This window comes from Salmo salar, chromosome 26, assembly GCF_965601325.2.
Source record: "Salmo salar chromosome 26, fSalSal1, whole genome shotgun sequence".
NCBI lineage: Eukaryota > Metazoa > Chordata > Actinopteri > Salmoniformes > Salmonidae > Salmo > Salmo salar.
Genome location: NC_138316.1, coordinates 39,398,464 through 39,417,980, shown reverse-complemented (window position 1 = coordinate 39,417,980; position 19,517 = coordinate 39,398,464). Strand labels below are relative to the sequence as shown.

The following is a 19,517-nucleotide window of genomic DNA, read 5'->3' as shown; positions in this document are numbered from 1 at the left end:
TTTCAGACAGGTATAAAACGTTTCACACCAAAAAATATTGCTCCATTATTATACTGAAGGAAAATTATGAGAAAAAACTCTTCCAAGTCAAGCAGGGTTGGCGGTGCATCATGGGAAATAAACCAACATGGGGACCTGATCTAAGTACCAAACCACCATGCAGTGCCTGCACACTTTTTGATTAAGGAAAACGAACAATGATTATCACCATAATCTCATGTTAAAGAGAAGCGGTTAAAAAGTTTCATGACTAAACAGCTGAACTTGACGGCGCCTAGCAATCTATGGTCCGGGAGAATGTGATTGTTTTGTCCGGCCCCGCGCTCGTATGTGTGCCTACTGCTTCACAAAGCGCCATCGGGGAAGTGCATCACTCCCAGCCTTCGACGGATGATGGACCGGAATTATCCGAATTCCAGTTTCGCAGACCCGCTGGCCCCACCAGCACAGACCGTAGCCTGGGCCTATGAGCGGAGCACCGCAAGCATAAAGCCAAGGTAAATGAGATGAAGGAGAGGGCGGGTCACCTTTCACGGAAAATTCCGGTGATGGAAGGCCTAGCACAACAAACAGAAATGTGACGAGCTTTTAAAGTTAACGCGTCGTGTTATGGAACAATTGGGTCGAGGGCTTGACATATGAATAGAAAGTTACTGATCACTCATTGAACAGTGTTTTGGAAATGTTGGACACTCCTAAAATCTATAGCACGACATCAGCTACGTAGCACGTTAATTGTCAATATGCACAATTAACTATCTACATGCAAGAATGCAATTATGTCGAATAGTTCAATCAATTATTCGATCGATTAGAATGAACCATGTTTAACTAGGAAAAAAGTCGCCAGACAGATCCTCTTAATCACACTGTTGTACGGGTATATTTGTATAGCTAGCTAGATACGTTGTTGCGCGTAACGTTGTGAAATCTGAGGTGTTTCATTCGCTGATGAACTATTGACATGGTCTCACATTTTAGGAAGTAGCCTGAGTGTTTGGATTGTGTTTTGACTGAAAGTGAAGTCACAGAAAGACTGGTGTTTTGTACTATTTGTTGACAGTTGTCTGACGTCTACATAGTGGTCAACTGAATGTTTACTTCAGAACATCTCAGGCATTGACCGTTGAACAAAGTGATGAATATGAAAGTCGTGCTTGTTACACGTATATTTGGGAGGCTCAGTGGTGTGGTTGATAATGTTTTTTTTTTTGTCTACTCTCTGTGTGGAGTTAACCTGGATTGCCTGTGAAAATATCCTGTTTTATAAATGGATAGCGCTGAAAATGTGGGACACCAGCTGTCCTAGTTATGGTATCTGAGTACAGACACACAGCCAGAGACAAAATGAAGTTGATCAGATATGTGGATATTGAGGTTCAGTCTTTAGCTAAACCCTAACTACCTGTTTTCTGACATGAAGTTTAAACACATTTGACAGAATCATGTCTCTCGTCTTGGCAGACTGGGCTCTTCAACTCATTTCCATCTGGATGAAGAGAGGAGCCCTCGTTAGTGGTGTGAGTGGGAATCTCTGTCCAGACATGAACTGTGGAGCCCCACACAGTGCCTCGGGGCAGACTGCCACCCACCCACCCTCCTCCTCCCACCCCCAGGGTCTGAGGAGAGAGGGAGAAGTAAAGGGAGAGCGAAGGGCTGGTTAGAGATCAGTCACTTCACAGGTTATGGAGGGAAACTGGGATTGTGTGGGGTCTTGTTTTAACCTGCTCACCAGCACATGTTTAGTTGAACAGTTTTAGGGGTAGGTAAGTTAAATCAGGGAAGGTAGCATATCAGACAGGTGGGTTTTAAACAGTTTTTAGTTTTTCTACGGTGAAGCTGTTAGTACTATGTCATTACATTATGAAAGTAGGCTAGACTGAACATGCTTGAAGCCTGTTCCTGAGTTCTCTCTCCAACTGCTCATTGTCCCTGTGAGTGTTCTAACTTCCAGGAAAAAGGACTTGGCCAGCGTCTGTCTTTAGAGAGAACGGTGGTTTCACTCTAGAAAATAAACTGTCCCACTCAGGGAGGAGGTGGAGATCACCTCATCATCCCTGAGTAGATAATGTCTTCCTGACCTTTTCACTTTCTCTTGTCTGTGTGAAAGCACCAGCATTTTGGTTGGTTCCTCCAAACTGATCACAGTGAGAATCAGCGTTTTGGTTGGTTCCTCCAAACTGATCACAGTGAGAATCAGCGTTTTGGTTGGTTCCTCCAAACTGATCACAGTGAGAATCAGCGTTTTGGTTGGTTCCTCCAAACTGATCACAGTGAGAATCAGCGTTTTGGTTGGTTCCTCCAAACTGATCACAGTGAGAATCAGCGTTTTGGTTGGTTCCTCCAAACTGATCACAGTGAGAATCAGCGTTTTGGTTGGTTCCTCCAAACTGATCACAGTGAGAATCAGCGTTTTGGTTGGTTCCTCCAAACTGATCACAGTGAGAATCAGCGTTTTGGTTGGTTCCTCCAAACTGATCACAGTGAGAATCAGCGTTTTGGTTGGTTCCTCCAAACTGATCACAGTGAGAATCAGCGTTTTGGTTGGTTCCTCCAAACTGATCACAGTGAGAATCAACTCAGGGAATTTAGCTTTGACTTGTGTCCTAGTTTGTAACTAGCGCTAGCTTATCTCTCCCTCAGCCTTTTATTGTAGATTAGTAGGGATGTGTTAGTGAAGGGACAGAGAGAGAAGCAGATGAGATGACCCCCCCCCCCCACAGACAGTTGTTTGTCTCCTGACTAGAACATCAGTCAGTCTGCGTTCATCGCACCGAGACGTCTCATATTATCTGAATAATAGGAAATGGGACATGTTCATCACATGGAAACAAAATGGAGCCGGACAGACTGACTCGTTCTGGGTGGGGGGGATGTGACGATATCAGTATAACAATATTTCTTTGATAGCCAAAATGAAAACAAGAAGCAGACAACTCTTTGGTACTTTAAAAACCTGCTGTATGTAAAATATTGTGTGCTATAGCTTGGAAAATAAAGAAATGTGACTGGATGACATAATGTTTGTTTCCAACATTAGGACTGTTTTCCTAAAGAAGTGAAGTCCGCTTTGGGTTTTGTTTCCTTGTCAAGATACTAATAAGTATTGCCATAGTGGTATTGTACCGGCCCCAGTTGTTTTGATGGAAAGTAGTAGCTAGCTAGCTGTTTGTACAGGGCCTTTCATTCTCAAGTTCTTATACTGACAAGGCTGTTTTGATGTGCCAGTGAATTGTAAAGTGCAGAATTAAAGTTTCATTGGATGCAAATATAACCCAAGGTTCATAAGGTAGTCTGTCCTCTTAAAAAGTCTATCGCTCTCTGTTCTTCTTTCATATAGCCTCCGCTTCTGTGTGTGGGTTAGGCCTTTGTAGGTTACAAGACTGAGGCCGACATAAAAATATCCCACAGCTCTCATTCATATTCCTGTTATGACTTGTAACAATCCATCTTGGTTTCCTCACCCTGCTTGGGTTCCCCTGTACAGTGTACATGAATAATTCACCTGTGGCGATGCCAGTCTCTCTGTGTCTCTCTGGGGGGCTGTGGAAAGGGCATGAAGGAGCACCAGCTGCTTGTCTAGCTACAGTGACACAATTCATGACAGTGCAGGTTGATAGAGCTGCATGTTACCCTGTGGTAGCTAAGCTGTGAGCAGGGAACAACAAGTGTGTCTGCTCTCATGTTGTGTGGGATCCGTGTTTAGTACAGCAGTCTTCATATGAGCTCGTCTGACACCCTGTTATAATCAATACTAGTGGTCCTATAAAAATAAGGACCTGTTATGTTTCAGTTCTATCAACGTATATCATTTTCTAATCTGTTTATCTCCGTTTCTAATGCTGAAAAAACAATAAGCTCTTATGTGACTGTCAACTGTAATATTATCAATGGGTGAGAGATTTTTTTTTATATATCAATTGATTGAGACCTGTCCTGCACCACATTGTTAAGGGCCTCCACTGCGCCTGACACACTTTTGTAAGCTTGCATCATGGGCCTATAAATAGCGTCTGGGTCTCTGTGTGACAGGGCAAGGTCCAGGGGACTGACGGGCACAGTGTGCTGTTGTGATGGTGGTCACACCATGTTGTTGATGTATGGAATAAGCTTGTCTGGTTTAGTGCCTCTGAGGCATGGTGAGATTGCACAGTAAAGGTGCAAAACGTGTGTGTCCTAATGTGTGTGTGTGTTCCTTTCCGCAGTGCCAGTTATGGTGCCACGCACCTGGAGTCGGAGCTCCTCCATCGGCAGACCTACGCCTGCACCCAGTTGCCCACCTACACCACTACCCATCACCCTACTGGTAAGATGGTGCTTTAATAAAGGACTAAGAGTTTGGACTTGTTTAATGAACTGTAGAGGGCTGCCACTCACACTGTGTTGTTATTGTAGGAAGACCATTAGGAGAATGTTACTGTGCCTGCATCAGTAACCGGTCATGTCTAGACGGATACAACTTTTGTCAAATTGACTTTTTTTTAACCTAACTCACTTAACCTGCTCTGAAAAGTACATTTCTGACACAATCTGTATCCCTTCTAGACACAACCTCAGTAACCTCATGACACGTTCTGTCTCTTCACCGACTCCCCTTCTTCCACCTCTCCCAGGTCTGTCGGGGGGGTTTGACTCAGGCACGAACACTACTGAGACCTCTGTCATGAACTTCCTGTCGGCCATGGAGTCTAGAGCCCTGCAGCAGGCTGGTCCTGTTGGGGCCTCTCTGCTCCCCCCCTTTAGGACCACCACGTGGCAGACCGGTGAGGCCACACACACACTATATACACACCAAATGGCTGCCGTTTTGCACACTCATTTTTGAGTGTTGTGAATTATTTGGTGTCCATTTATGAATTGTTCTGTGCGTCATGAATTCCAAAGAAAATTACATTTTGAATTGAGGCACCATGCTGGTTTCAATTTGGAAATGAGGGCTGTATCCATTCCACTCAGTTCATATATTAGACATCGTTGGCCTTGTTCTCTTTCTACCTCTCTCTCATGTTTTGTTCATCTGTCATGTGTGAACTGTGTTAGCGGCTTGTCTTTGTCTATCATTTTGTATTTTGTTTGGATGTGTACTTGCCCGAAGATTTATCTTTATTCATCTTTTTTTATTTTCCCTTAGGCGCTAACCCCGCCACAGAGCTGTTCCTCACCGGAGCCCTGCCTACCAGCGCCACATTTCCCTATCCTGCCCCCCTCTCCTCTTATCAACACCCTGGTGCCTTCCCCTCGCGGAGCTACGCCACCACCCCCTCCCTGGCCCTCCAGGACCACGCCTTCAGCACCTCCACCAACGGCCTGCTCTCCTCCCACCTCGACCCCCTGCTGCAGCTTAAACCCAGCCAGGCCACGCTACCTACCTCCCTGGCCTTCGACCGCCTCCCCACCCCCTCCCTGGGCGCTGCCCTTCCTCCCCAGTCATCCACATATCGCTCGGCCCAGGAGTCGGCCCCCCACCTCCTGCAGCCCCAGTTTGGGCTACTGCCCTTGGCTACCCAGTCAGCCCCCCAGCCTTACGGGGTGCCCATCTTCTCGGGCTCCATCGAGAGAGCACTTCAGCGGGAATGTAGTGTGATCAAGCACCACCAGAGGCCTTCTAGCAGCAGCCACGCTGTCTCAGAGCAGCTGCCTGGCTTGCAGCATTCCCTGCAGGGCTACCTCGGCTCAGGCAGCGGGGAGGGGGATGGCTCCTTCCAGCAGGACCCCTCGAGGCAGACCCCAGTGCCCTGCAGCACCTCCATGGGGACGGACTCCTCCCAGGGGGTCAACGGCGCGCAGCAGCCCAAGACAGGTGTGCAATCTCAGGCATACCCCTCCTCCATCCCCTCCCCCTCTGGGTACTGCTCGTCCTCCACGGGTGCCAAGACTAAAGACTGTTCTTCCAAACTGGCCCCAGATGGCGGACAGGGTCACCCCCAGTCACAGGGTGGATCTCCAGAGAGCTACCCCTCCCCAGGGCAGGGGCCAGGGCTGAAGCAGGGTTCAGTGATTGCCAGCCAGCAGACTCAGCCGTACACATCGGCCCCGCTGCCCAGTCTGCTGTCCACTCTCAGCCACTCTCAGAGTTACATCACCTCCCAGGCTTACTCCTCTTCCTCCTCAGACCTCCTCAGGCCTTCTCTCTATAAGACTCTGCCCTCCTTCTCTGGCCATTCAGGCAATGTAGCGTCTGTCAGTCAGTCCCTGGTCTACTGCTCCAGCCCTGGGCAGAGCCAGGATGATGTGGGCCAGTACGGAGCCCAGGTTCAGGGCCTGTGTCTGGGCAACCCCTCTCAGAGCTCCCCCGCCAGCCACTCTCAGGGTGCCCCTAACGTGAGCTACCTGTCTCAGGGGCAGGCTTCGGTCACTCAGTCTCAGAGCTACGCCGCAGGACAATCCCTCAGCGCCCCCTACCCCTCCGCCAGCGTCCAGAGGTTACCCACATCAATATCGGGCCAGGGCTACACCCCCTTCTCTTCAGCCCCTCCCCTCGCCTTACAGAACAACTGCAGATCCTCAGTACAGGACCTAAAGCCAGCCTACTGCAAACTGAAACTGGAAGGAGAGATCCCCATCGAGGACCTCCAGGCTCTCCAGCAGGTCTCTTTAGAAACCTCCAGCCTGGGGGGAAGTGACAATGTGGTCTACGTAGTCTCCAAAATGGATGACCGTTACAACACTCAGAGTGTGATCCGGAGCAACTCGCGAGCCGAAGACCAGCTCATGGGCCCAAAGACTAGGACCAACGCCCAGCTCATGTCTTCCCATGAGGAGCTCAAACAGCACTCGCTCCTGCTCAAAGGACCCGAGCCACGGCAACAAAATCACCAGGCCAACGCCCAGTCTGCCCTGAACCACACACAGAACCACTATATCAGGGTCCCCAACTCTCAGGTTCTACTGGAGTCTGATCGGGACCAGCAGATGGTCCTGATCCAGCAGCCTCTCATCCACTGTGGTCTCAACCCTTCCAAGGTGCAGCTGACCCCCGGGTCAGGCCAGGTCCCGGTCCAGTACCTTCACATGGAGGGAGATCATCTGATCAGCGTTAGCCTCAATGGCAGCCAGAGCCAGCCTGGGCCAGTAGGACAGGACACCATCACGGACTCCTCCATACTTCACCTCTCTTCGCCAAAAGACCCTTACAGCCAATCGACCAATCAGCAGCAGTCGCAGGACGCCAAGCACCATTTCGCCCTGAGCTCCATCTGCTTCCCAGAGTCCATGCTGCTGGCAGACGAGAGGAACATCCTGTCCAATGTGGACGACATCCTGGCCGCCACGGCAGCCGCATGTGGTGTCACGCCGCAGGACTTTGTCAAAGCCACGTCCGGCGCCGCTGAGGGCGACATGGCCGACCCCAAGGGTCATTTCCAGACTGGGGACACCAGACACCAGTCACCTAGTTTCTCCTCTTCATCTTCCCAGACCTCCATCATCACCAACACTAACTCCCATAACACCATGACACTGAATCTCAATGGCTCTCCTATGACCTCAGATGGACACCAGTTTCCTAAAGCGGAGGGGCATCTGGGGCAACAGTACTCAATGTCACACTCGCACACCACTGTAGTCAACCCCAGGCATGACATGGGTGCCGACAAGGGTTTGCTACGGAAGCCCGGAGATGAGCCAATCAACATTTCGCCCAAAGGACAGTCTGTTTACCCTAGCAACAGGGCCGATGGCAACCCCAACGGAGGCCACTCTGAGAATGAGTACCACCTGTCTGGCCTGGGCTACGACCCCTCAGGGAACCTCAACAGAGGCAAGGCCAATAAGCACAACCCCAAAGGGCCCAAAGTCATCAAGAGAGAAGACGGCCTTGACGAGTGTCCCTCTGGCTTTGTCAACCCCAAAAAGAGGGTCCGCCCCAAGGCTTTGGCCAAGCCACCTGTTCCAGAGGAAGACAACATCCAACCAAGGAAAAAGACAGTCCAGGCCAAGAGGCAGAACTCCCGGGGCAGCGACCCCACCAGCTCCCCCTCCACCTCGGAGGCGGTCTACGACAGCTACCAGCAGCAGGAGAGGATGAGGCAGAAGATCCGTGAGGTGGAGGAGCAACAGCCAGAGGTCAAGACAGGCTTCATCGGCTCCTTTCTGGACTTCCTCAAGTCAGGTCCCAAACAGCACTTCTCCTCACCCCCCGTACGGACCCCCAGTCGCTCCCGCAAGCCCTCGGCTTCGTCCAAACGGCCCCTGTGCGCCGTACCGCCTCTACCTCTGAAAATACAACCTCCATCAGCCGCATTGATAGGTGATGAGGGCCTTGGGGTCGCGGGGAGCTCTCAGCAGCAGCAGAAGTGTCTGGAGGAAGAGCTCCAGAAGAACCTGGAGACACTGCCATCGTTCAGCTCGGACGAGGATGAGAGCAGCGCTGGAAAGAACCAGGCCCTCCAGAACAGCATCAGCTCAGCCCTGTCGGCCCTGGACGAGCCCTCAGACAGGACACACAAAGCGGGTAAACATGGATGGGCTGCCCTTACAAGCCCTTATGATTCAGTCATCTGGTTTGTTAGTTATCAGTGTAGGGTGAGACAGCATTGTGCCCTGAATGGATACCATTAAAATAAAATGCTTTGTTTTTTATCTCCAAAACCATTTTCATAATCAAGGAAAATATGGCTTACAGCATTCATTAGTACCCATATTATTTCCAGTTGTTACCACATTTTTAACATCTAATACCCTAACCTCTATCCCCTCTCTCCTCTCCCTTCTCCCTCTCTTCTCTCCCTCTCTTCTCTCCCTCAACAGACAACAGACTCTCCAACTCTCTCCTGAAGCCAGACCAGGCTCCCAGCATGCCCCACTCAGTCTCCAAAGCCCAGGAGCAGCAGACGGCTGCACCGAAGGAGTCCTCGACAACCAGCTCGTCGTCATCGGTGACTGGGTCGTCGGGGCAGGAGGGGGCGAAGCCGGCGCCCCCAGGCCAGCTGGCCGTCCAGCTGACCAGCGTGGCCATAGAAGGACTGACGGACGAAGAACTGTCGGACAGCGGGGGAGAGGGCATGTACCGCGAGAGGGACGAGTTTGTGGTCAAAAATGAGGACACAGGGAGCCTGAAGGTAGGAGGGATGGGAGGGGATTTGTGTGAAAGCAGACCTTTTATATAAAACCTATTTGTGTCTGTTTGTGTTTGTTCTATTGATCCATGCTGAGACTTGTTCTACGTGTGTGTGTGTGTGTGTGTGTGTGTGTGTGTGTGTGTGTGTGTGTGTGTGTGTGTGTGTGTGTGTGTGTGTGTGTGTGGTGTGTGTAGGTGACATTGACAGCAGGACAGGAACCCCCAGCCATCTGGAAGGTCCAGAAAGCTCTGCTGCAGAAGTTTGTCCCTGAGCTGAGGGACAGGAAGAGAGTGTTCTCAGCCACTAACAGTGTAAGGACAGGCATACATATGATTAGACACACACACCTATGCATGCACATACACACACTACTCATGAACACACACTCACAGATGATGATTTGTGTGTGTGTATAAATCCCCATAGAGTTTGAATTGTTAACATTATTCTGTAAGCAGAGTAACATGAATCCACTCTGTTGTTCAGATCACAGTACTGCTGTTGTGTGTGTGTATACATCCCTTCTAGTATCTGGGCTACTTTGGCGACGCTAAGACCATGTACAGGAGGGTGTATGTCAAGTTCCTGGACACGGTCAACAAGAAGGAGTACGTTCGGGTCTGCAACCGCAAACCACGCTGCAAGCCCATGTCCTCCATGAGGTACTGATATCTGTTACACTACTTATTTACCTGAACCTGTCTCATGTTCATTTTAAATCTTGTTTCATTCATTCATTTCTACCTTCATTATCTCCTCCAGAGGCTCCCAGGCGAAGACACTGCTCGGTCTAAAGACTCCTCCCCGCTCAGTGAACTCTGACCCTCTCGCTACGCCCACATCACAGAAGTCCCAGTCCAAGCCTCGCGCCAAGCAGCCCAAGACCAAGGCAGAGCCCCCGCCCAAGAAGAGGAGGAAGTGGAAGGAGGAGTCCTCTCCTGAGGATGAGTCTGAAGATGATGGTGAGGGTTGAGGCTTTAGAGGACCTTTAGGCTCATTCCCATGGCTTGATGGAGCTCTGCAACTTCCTCTGTTATGTGCTGTTTTATCTCTCTTGTTCTTCCCTCTCCCTCGTCCCCTCTCTCTCTTTTCTCTCTCTGTCTCTCAGAGTTCACTCCTCCAGTGCCGTTTTCCTCTCGGTTCCTCAACACCAGGACCATGAAGGAGACGTTTAAGAGCTTTGTAGAGCTGCTGATCAGCATTGCCCTGGATGCAGACGTGATGAGCGCTCTGGAGAGGGAGAACGGTGGGTATACCCCTAACAGAGGGGAGAGGGGGATGGTTGGTACCCTTCCAGCATTGGGGAACATCCCGCGCACCCGCCTTGTCTATTTCTATGGGTACAACTGCTGTTCATGAGACGTGCTGTTCACACCCCTCTTGTTGGTGGAGAGAACATTTTGTAGGTTTAAAGCTTATTTCTACACATTATGTCATGGGGTGCAAAGAAAATTGTGTTTTTCAATCAAATTTTCTTGCAAATCTATTCATTTTGCCATGTCTAATGTGTATGTGATATTTGAGTGACAAAAAAAGGACAACTATCTATGGGCTATAAAACGTTATCTGACATGGACTAGTTGATCTGGACATTTCTGACGGGTTCTAAATATCTCTCTAAGGTGACTGACATGACAAGAGGAACTGATGATGCACTACCCAATTTCTAAATGACACCTTCTGCATTCTACTGTTACAACTTTCAACAGTAACATGAAAGCCGGACTGAGTTCCTTAAAAACAGATTTGGGAATGACTGCGGTAGGGGGGTCAGGGAAGGGGACAGGTGTATTCACGGGGGGAGTAATCAGGCTGGGCATATCTGAGGAGAGAGGGGAAGGGAGTGGAAAGGGGACAGGTGTATTCACAGGGGGAGTAATCAGGTTGGGCATATCTGAGGAGAGAGGGGAAGGGAGTGGAAAGGGGACAGGTGTATTCACAGGGGGAGTAATCAGGTTGGGCATATCTGAGGAGAGAGGGGAAGGGAGTGGAAAGGGGACAGGTGTATTCACAGGGGGAGTAATCAGGTTGGGCATATCTGAGGAGAGAGGGGAAGGGAGTGGAAAGGGGACAGGTGTATTCACAGGGGGAGTAATCAGGTTGGGCATATCTGAGGAGAGAGGGGAAGGGAGTGGAAAGGGGACAGGTGTATTCACGGGGGGAGTAATCAGGCTGGGCATATCTGAGGAGAGAGGGGAAGGGAGTGGAAAGGGGACAGGTGTATTCACGGGGGGAGTAATCAGGCTGGGCATATCTGAGGAGAGAGGGGAAGGGAGTGGAAAGGTGGCTGTAGAATTCAGGAAGCTGATCACATTGTTTCTGGGGTTCAGATGAGCTGTTGCTGCCCCACATGAAGAGAGTGGACGGGATGATCTGGGACAACAGGAGACGCCTGCTGCCCAGACTACGAGTGGGACAACTCTTTAAGGTTTGTGTTTTAGCATTCTCCTGAACATAAATATAGGCCTCTGCCTTCCTCAACAACCTTTTATTGAGTACATCTCTCATTGTCTCTGTCCTCAGACGGCTCTGGACAGCTTCCCAGAGATCTCGGTGGTAACAGAGCTCAAGAAGGATGGGGAGACCCCAGCCTTTAAGGTGCGGCTCAGTGGGAAGGCCTACAACAGGAAGAACATGAAGCCTTCCAGGTCCCCCAGCAAACTGCCCCTGGTAAGAGGCTCTATGTTGACACTGCTATTTACAGTGCGGGCCAGAGGGAAAGAAGAAGCACTTTCTGGTTTTGTCCGGTAGAGGGCGTCCTGCACTCAGTTTGAGTCTCTGTTTCTGTGACTGCTCTTTTTGTAAGTACTGCTTGATGTGAATGCATTTAGTTTTTTATGCTTACTTGACCAAACTGTGAAGTCTGCGTCGAGTGTTTAGGAAAATGTAGTGTAATGAACTCTGTGTTCTGTCTGTCTCTAGGAATACACAGTGGACCAGCAGAAACCCCAGTGGTTCTCCCTCTACCATTCTCTACAGCATTACAAGTACCACACATACCTCATGTGTAAGGATGAGGTGAGACAGCACTCTGTGTCTCTGTGAGTGGCCTAGTGTGACCACATGTCCCTGCATGTTGGCCCTTTGTCCTGCAAGCAAACAATCATGTCCCACATTTGGGTATTTTAAATGTGGTCACCCTAGTGGGGTCAGGCATGTGTACTGTGTGTTCCCCGGTGTGTCTGTGGTGGAATACTTCAGAGATGCTAAGAACACGACCATGTACAGGAGTGCGTCTTTGGACAATACACCCTAACCAGCTGTCTAGTTGGTCCACATTGCCCTCAGTCTAAACAATACACCCTAACCAGCTGTCTAGTTGGTCCACATTGCCCTCGGTCTAAACAATACACCCTAACCAGCTGTCTAGTTGGTCCACATTGCCCTCAGTCTAAACAATACACACTAACCAGCTGTCTAGTTGGTCCACATTGCCCTCAGTCTAAACAATACACCCTAACCAGCTGTCTAGTTGGTCCACATTGCCCTCAGTCTAAACAATACACACTAGCCAGCTGTCTAGTTGGTCCACATTGCCCTCAGTCTAAACAATACACACTAGCCAGCTGTCTAGTTGGTCCACATTGCCCTTGGTCTAAACAATACACCCTAACCAGCTGTCTAGTTGGTCCACATTGCCCTCAGTCTAAACAATACACACTAGCCAGCTGTCTAGTTGGTCCACATTGCCCTCAGTCTAAACAATACACACTAGCCAGCTGTCTAGTTGGTCCACATTGCCCTCAGTCTAAACAATACACACTAGCCAGCTGTCTAGTTGGTCCACGTTGCCCTCAGTCTAAACAATACACCCTAGCCAGCTGTCTAGTTGGTCTACATTGCCCTCAGTCTAAACAATACACACTAGCCAGCTGTCTAGTTGGTCCACATTGCCCTCAGTCTAAACAATACACACTAGCCAGCTGTCTAGTTGGTCCACATTGCCCTCAGTCTAAACAATACACCCTAGCCAGATGTCTAGTTAGTCCACATTGCCCTCGGTCTAAACAATACACACTAGCCAGCTGTCTAGTTGGTCTACATTGCCCTCGGTCTAAACAATACACACTAGCCAGCTGTCTAGTTGGTCCACATTGCCCTCGGTCTAAACAATACACACTAGCCAGCTGTCTAGTTGGTCCACATTGCCCTCAGTCTAAACAATACACCCTAACCAGCTGTCTAGTTGGTCCACATTGCCCTCAGTCTAAACAATACACCCTAACCAGCTGTCTAGTTGGTCCACATTGCCCTCATTCTAAACAATACACACTAGCCAGCTGTCTAGTTGGTCCACATTGCCCTCATTCTAAACAATACACACTAACCAGCTGTCTAGTTGGTCCACATTGCCCTCAGTCTAAACAATACACCCTAACCAGCTGTCTAGTTGGTCCACATTGCCCTCATTCTAAACAATACACACTAGCCAGCTGTCTAGTTGGTCCACATTGCCCTCAGTCTAAACAATACACACTAGCCAGCTGTCTAGTTGGTCTACATTGCCCTCGGTCTAAACAATACACACTAGCCAGCTGTCTAGTTGGTCCACATTGCCCTCAGTCTAAACAATACACCCTAGCCAGATGTCTAGTTAGTCCACATTGCCCTCGGTCTAAACAATACACACTAGCCAGCTGTCTAGTTGGTCTACATTGCCCTCGGTCTAAACAATACACACTAGCCAGCTGTCTAGTTGGTCTACATTGCCCTCAGTCTAAACAATACACCCTAGCCAGCTGGTCCACATTGCCCTCAGTCTAAACAATACACACTAGCCAGCTGTCTAGTTGGTCCACATTGCCCTCAGTCTAAACAATACACCCTAACCAGCTGTCTAGTGGTCCACATTGCCCTCAGTCTAAACAATACACCCTAACCAGCTGTCTAGTTGGTCCACATTGCCCTCAGTCTAAACAATACACACTAGCCAGCTGTCTAGTTGGTCTACTTTGCCCTCAGTCTAAACAATACACCCTAGCCAGCTGGTCCACATTGCCCTCAGTCTAAACAATACACACTAGCCAGCTGTCTAGTTGGTCCACATTGCCCTCAGTCTAAACAATACACACTAACCAGCTGTCTAGTTGGTCCACATTGCCCTCAGTCTAAACAATACACACTAGCCAGCTGTCTAGTGGCTCCACATTGCCCTCAGTCTAAACAATACACACTAGCCAGCTGTCTAGTTGGTCTACATTGCCCTCTGTCTAAACAATACACACTAACCAGCTGTCTAGTTGGTCCACATTGCCCTCAGTCTAAACAATACACACTAGCCAGCTGTCTAGTTGGTCTACATTGCCCTCTGTCTAAACAATACACACTAACCAGCTGTCTAGTTGGTCTACATTGCCCTCTGTCTAAACAATACACACTAACCAGCTGTCTAGTTGGTCCACATTGCCCTCAGTCTAAACAATACACCCTAGCCAGCTGTCTAGTTGGTCCACATTGCCCTCAGTCTAAACAATACACACTAACCAGCTGTCTAGTTGGTCCACATTGCCCTCAGTCTAAACAATACACCCTAGCCAGCTGTCTAGTTGGTCCACATTGCCCTCAGTCTAAACAATACACCCTAGCCAGATGTCTAGTTGGTCCACATTGCCCTCGGTCTAACCTCCAACGTGATGTTTTGACTGCAGAATGGAGACGCCGTATCAGCAGTGACCACTGAGTGTCATGTTCAGATTAGAATAGTCTTGAACCTAGGTTATCTCTTCAGTAACAACCCCTCTGGATGTGTAATTGTTTGCGGCTTGTGCCTTTGTCAGGCAATACGTCACGCCCTGGCAGTGAGGCAGTGAGGGCCCTGGCAGTGAGAGCCCTGGCAGTGAGGCAGTGAGGGCCCTGGCAGTGAGGGCCCTGGCAGACACTGAGTGCCTGGGTATGGTTTAGTTGCACAACTCTAACCCATGACAGGCATACAACTGTTGTGTGCTACCAGGGTTGTTTAGTTGGCACCAAACGGAAGAGAACGGCCTGAGGAATGAGACTCCTGTTGCAGACGGGAGTCCAACGATCGTCAATCAATCAAATGTATTTATAAAGCCCTTTTTACATCAGCTGATGTCACAAAGTGCTGTACAGAAACGCTGGTGTTGTTGACGGGTGGGTTGTTTTGTGGTTGACCTGTGGGTTGTTTTGTGGTTGACCTGTGGGTTGTTTTGTGGTTGACGGGTGGGTTGTTTTGTGGTTGACCTGTGGGTTGTTTTGTGGTTGACGGGTGGGTTGTTTTGTGGTTGACCTGTGGGTTGTTTTGTGGTTGACGGTGGGTTGTTTTGTGGTTGACGGGTGGGTTGTTTTGTAGTTGACGGGTGGGTTGTTTTGTGGTTGACCTGTGGGTTGTTTTGTGGCTGACCTGTGGGTTGTTTTGTGGTTGACGGGTGGGTTGTTTTGTGGTTGACGGGTGGGTTGTTTTGTGGCTGACCTGTGGGTTGTTTTGTGGCTGACCTGTGGGTTGTTTTGTGGTTGACCTGTGGGTTGTTTTGTGGCTGACCTGTGGGTTGTTTTGTGGCTGACCTGTGGGTTGTTTTGTGGTTGACCTGTGGGTTGTTTTGTGGTTGACCTGTGGGTTGTTTTGTGGCTGACCTGTGGGTTGTTTTGTGGCTGACCTGTGGGTTGTTTTGTGGCTGACCTGTGGGTTGTTTTGTGGCTGACCTGTGGGTTGTTTTGTGGCTGACCTGTGGGTTGTTTTGTGGCTGACCTGTGGGTTGTTTTGTGGCTGACCTGTGGGTTGTTTTGTGGCTGACCTGTGGGTTGTTTTGTGGCTGACCTGTGGGTTGTTTTGTGGCTGACCTGTGGGTTGTTTTGTGGTTGACCTGTGGGTTGTTTTGTGGTTGACCTGTGGGTTGTTTTGTGGCTGACCTGTGGGTTGTTTTGTGGCTGACCTGTGGGTTGTTTTGTGGCTGACCTGTGGGTTGTTTTGTGGCTGACCTGTGGGTTGTTTTGTGGCTGACCTGTGGGTTGTTTTGTGGTTGCTGTGTTGCAGATTGCGTCATTGCGGGTGCAGGCTGGGGACACGGGGCAGGAGGAGACGGTGCAGCTGTGCATGAGGAACGGAGCCTGGGTGGAGGGCCTGTTCGACCGCTTCGGAGAGCTCCTCAACCAGGTGCAGCAGGCCTGCCTATAGCACGGACAGAGAGAGAGAGATGGAGGGAGAGAGGCCTGCCTATAGCACGGACAGAGAGAGAGAGATGGAGGGAGAGAGGCCTGCCTATAGCACGGACAGAGAGAGAGAGATGGAGGGAGAGAGGCCTGCCTATAGCACGGACAGAGAGAGAGAGAGATGGAGGGAGAGAGGCCTGCCTATAGCACGGACAGAGAGAGAGAGAGATGGAGGGAGAGAGGCCTGCCTATAGCACGGACAGAGAGAGAGATGGAGGGAGAGAGGCCTGCCTACAGTACGGACAGAGAGATGGAGGGAGAGAGGCCTGCCTATAGCACAGACAGGGATGGAGGGAGAGAGGCCTGCCTATAGCACAGACAGGGATGGAGGGAGAGAGGCCTGCCTATAGCACAGACAGGGATGGAGGGAGAGAGGCCTGCCTATAGCACAGACAGGGATGGAGGGAGAGAGGCCTGCCTATAGCACAGACAGGGATGGAGGGAGAGAGGCCTGCCTATAGCACGGACAGAGAGATGGAGGGAGAGAGGCCTGCCTATAGCATGGACAGAGAGATGGAGGGAGAGAGACCTGTCTATAGCACGGACAGAGAGATGGAGGGAGAGAGGCCTGCCTATAGCACGGACAGAGAGGGAGATGGAGGGAGAGAGACCTGTCTATAGCACGGACAGAGAGATGGAGGGAGAGAGGCCTGCCTACAGCATGGAGGGAGAGAGACCGAGTGAAGGACAGAAAGGGGGAGGTCTGCCTAAAGCAGAGTGAGCGATGGGAAGGGGTCTATAGTGAAGAGGGAGAGAGGGATGGAAGGAGGGAGGGAGGGACAGAGATGTCGTCCTACAGCCCAGAGAGATGGAATAAGAGGCAGGGGAGCTATAGTCAGCTGACAGAGATGTCGTCCTACAGCCCAGAGAGATGGAATAAGAGGCAGGGGAGCTATAGTCAGCTGACAGACATGTCGTCCTACAGCCCAGAGAGATGGAATAAGAGGCAGGGGAGCTATAGTCAGCTGACAGAGATGTCGTCCTACAGCCCAGAGAGATGGAATAAGAGGCAGGGGAGCTATAGTCAGCTGACAGACATGTCGTCCTACAGCCCAGAGAGATGGAATAAGAGGCAGGGGAGCTATAGTCAGCTGACAGAGATGTCGTCCTACAGCCCAGAGAGATGGAATAAGAGGCAGGGGAGCTATAGTCAGCTGACAGAGATGTCGTCCTACAGCCCAGAGAGATGGAATAAGAGGCAGGGGAGCTATAGTCAGCTGACAGACATGTCGTCCTACAGCCCAGAGAGATGGAATAAGAGGCAGGGGAGCTATAGTCAGCTGACAGAGATGTCGTCCTACAGCCCAGAGAGATGGAATAAGAGGCAGGGGAGCTATAGTCAGCTGACAGAGATGTCGTCCTACAGCCCAGAGAGATGGAATAAGAGGCAGGGGAGCTATAGTCAGCTGACAGAGATGTCGTCCTACAGCCCAGAGAGATGGAATAAGAGGCAGGGGAGCTATAGTCAGCTGACAGAGATGTCGTCCTACAGCCCAGAGAGATGGAATAAGAGGCAGGGGAGCTATAGTCAGCTGACAGAGCATCAACCTCCTGTCCTCCTGTTTTAATGTGCTAACTGGATGACCAGAGGAAGCAGCGCTGCCACCATGATGAGAAGAGGAGGTCCAGCATTTCAGCACTACCTGATTGGCTAGACGCCTCTGAAACCACAGAGGAGGACAATCTGGGTTTTTTAGTAAAGAAAAGATATATATACAACTAGCAAACTGCTAGTGGACCTTTTCATAGACTTATTTTTATTATGTAGTTTTGTATTTGTTTTGCAAATCATGAAAGATCGCAACCAATGAGCATGCACTAGATAGGCAGAGATTAACATAGGAAATAGAGAACAGCCAATCAGAAAGCAGACCCTTGCCTACCTACAGCAAACTTTTGGGTTCGATTCAATCGGTTGTGCTGAAGATCAGCGACGTGGCGCAGTTTTAAAGGTAAATAGTGATTGAGCCGACATATGCAGAGTTCACCGTGAATGCAGTCTCCGCGAACACGGGAACATCGCTTATACATTTCTATCGTGCTGAGATCTTCAGCACTACAGATTGAATCAAGTCTTTAGTCAGATATTTGATGAGTAAATAAATGGGCGGGGGTTATTATATAAATATATATTCATAGATATATATGTAAAACATGTTTTCTCACAATGGATCGCCAAATGTATATACATATAATGTACATTTTGTAAAAAGAGCAGTTTTGTCACATTGGTTCTTTCCAGGAAGAATTTTATATAATATAGATACTTACCTTTTGTGCTTCAAAAAGTCATTTTCTCATGACGAGTTGTGGATCCGAACAGAGTTGGTGCAATTCTAACACTGCTTTTTGTCATCTTTTATTCTAATGAAATGCTATTACCTTAACTGCTGTATCTGAGGTAAAATAAGAAGAAAACAGAAAAAAAGCCTTTATACTCTGGTTTTTCTTGACAAATGTACATTTTATCTCACTTATAGATGTATTTTTCACAGAAGAAAATTGTGGTCGTAATTGTTTCTTGTTCAATGCACTTTTCATTGTTTTTCAGAGAAGATTCCCTATGCGTTTATTCGATGACATATTGTATACTTACATACATATATATATATATATATCTCTTAAAGGTCTAATGCAGCTGTTTTGTCTCAATATCAAATCATTTCTGGGTAACAGTTAAGTACCTTACTGTGATTATTTTCAATTAAAATGGTCAAAATAAAACCGATGGCTTCTTAGCACAGAGCAATTTATCAATCAAGAATGTTACTAGGACTGTCTGGGAGTGGTCTGAGTGGGGAAGGGAAAACTGAAAACTAGCTGTTATTGGCAGCGAGGTTTGGAACTTTGTAACCTAGGTTCAATAAGAATCTTATTGGTCATTTGAGCAGGTCAAATCTCCATCCCACCAAAACAGTCTGAAAGTTCATGCAGTCTTTTCAAACAGCTCTTCCACTAAAAGGGCTTTATCATTTTCACAATTTCACAGTATTATTTCAACCTCTGTGGAAATATGTAACACAGAAAAATCACGTTTTTGACTGCACTGGGCTTTTAAGATCATTTTTCTTTAAGGGTTTGCCTCCATTTTGAACAGATTTATGCAGACTGCATTTGAATATTTTTTTTCTTTTCAAATGTAGCTGTGTTAGACACTGATTATTTTCTGATGTGAAAATACATTTCCTACTAAACATGGACGTTGAAATGGTTTAATGAATCTCTACGTGTCTGTTTACTTACATCAAGGTACTGAGATGTCATTGAGATGTCTGTTTACTTACATCG

At 48.9% G+C, this 19,517-nt stretch overlaps 1 protein-coding gene across 1 annotated transcript; it reads left to right on the top strand.

The window, feature by feature from the left end:
• The first annotated feature begins 101 nt into the window (after positions 1-101).
• Positions 102-19,449, top strand: LOC106591123 (glutamine and serine-rich protein 1). Its single transcript, XM_045708202.2, has 13 exons — positions 102-497; positions 4,206-4,306; positions 4,614-4,763; positions 5,132-8,452; positions 8,749-9,059; positions 9,254-9,370; positions 9,588-9,721; positions 9,822-10,021; positions 10,168-10,305; positions 11,390-11,487; positions 11,583-11,729; positions 11,982-12,077; positions 16,054-19,449. Exons 1-13 carry the CDS (start codon positions 391-393, stop codon positions 16,192-16,194), a joined length of 5,061 nt encoding a protein of 1,686 aa, XP_045564158.2. The 5' UTR covers positions 102-390; the 3' UTR covers positions 16,195-19,449.
• Positions 19,450-19,517: the final 68 nt, after the last annotated feature.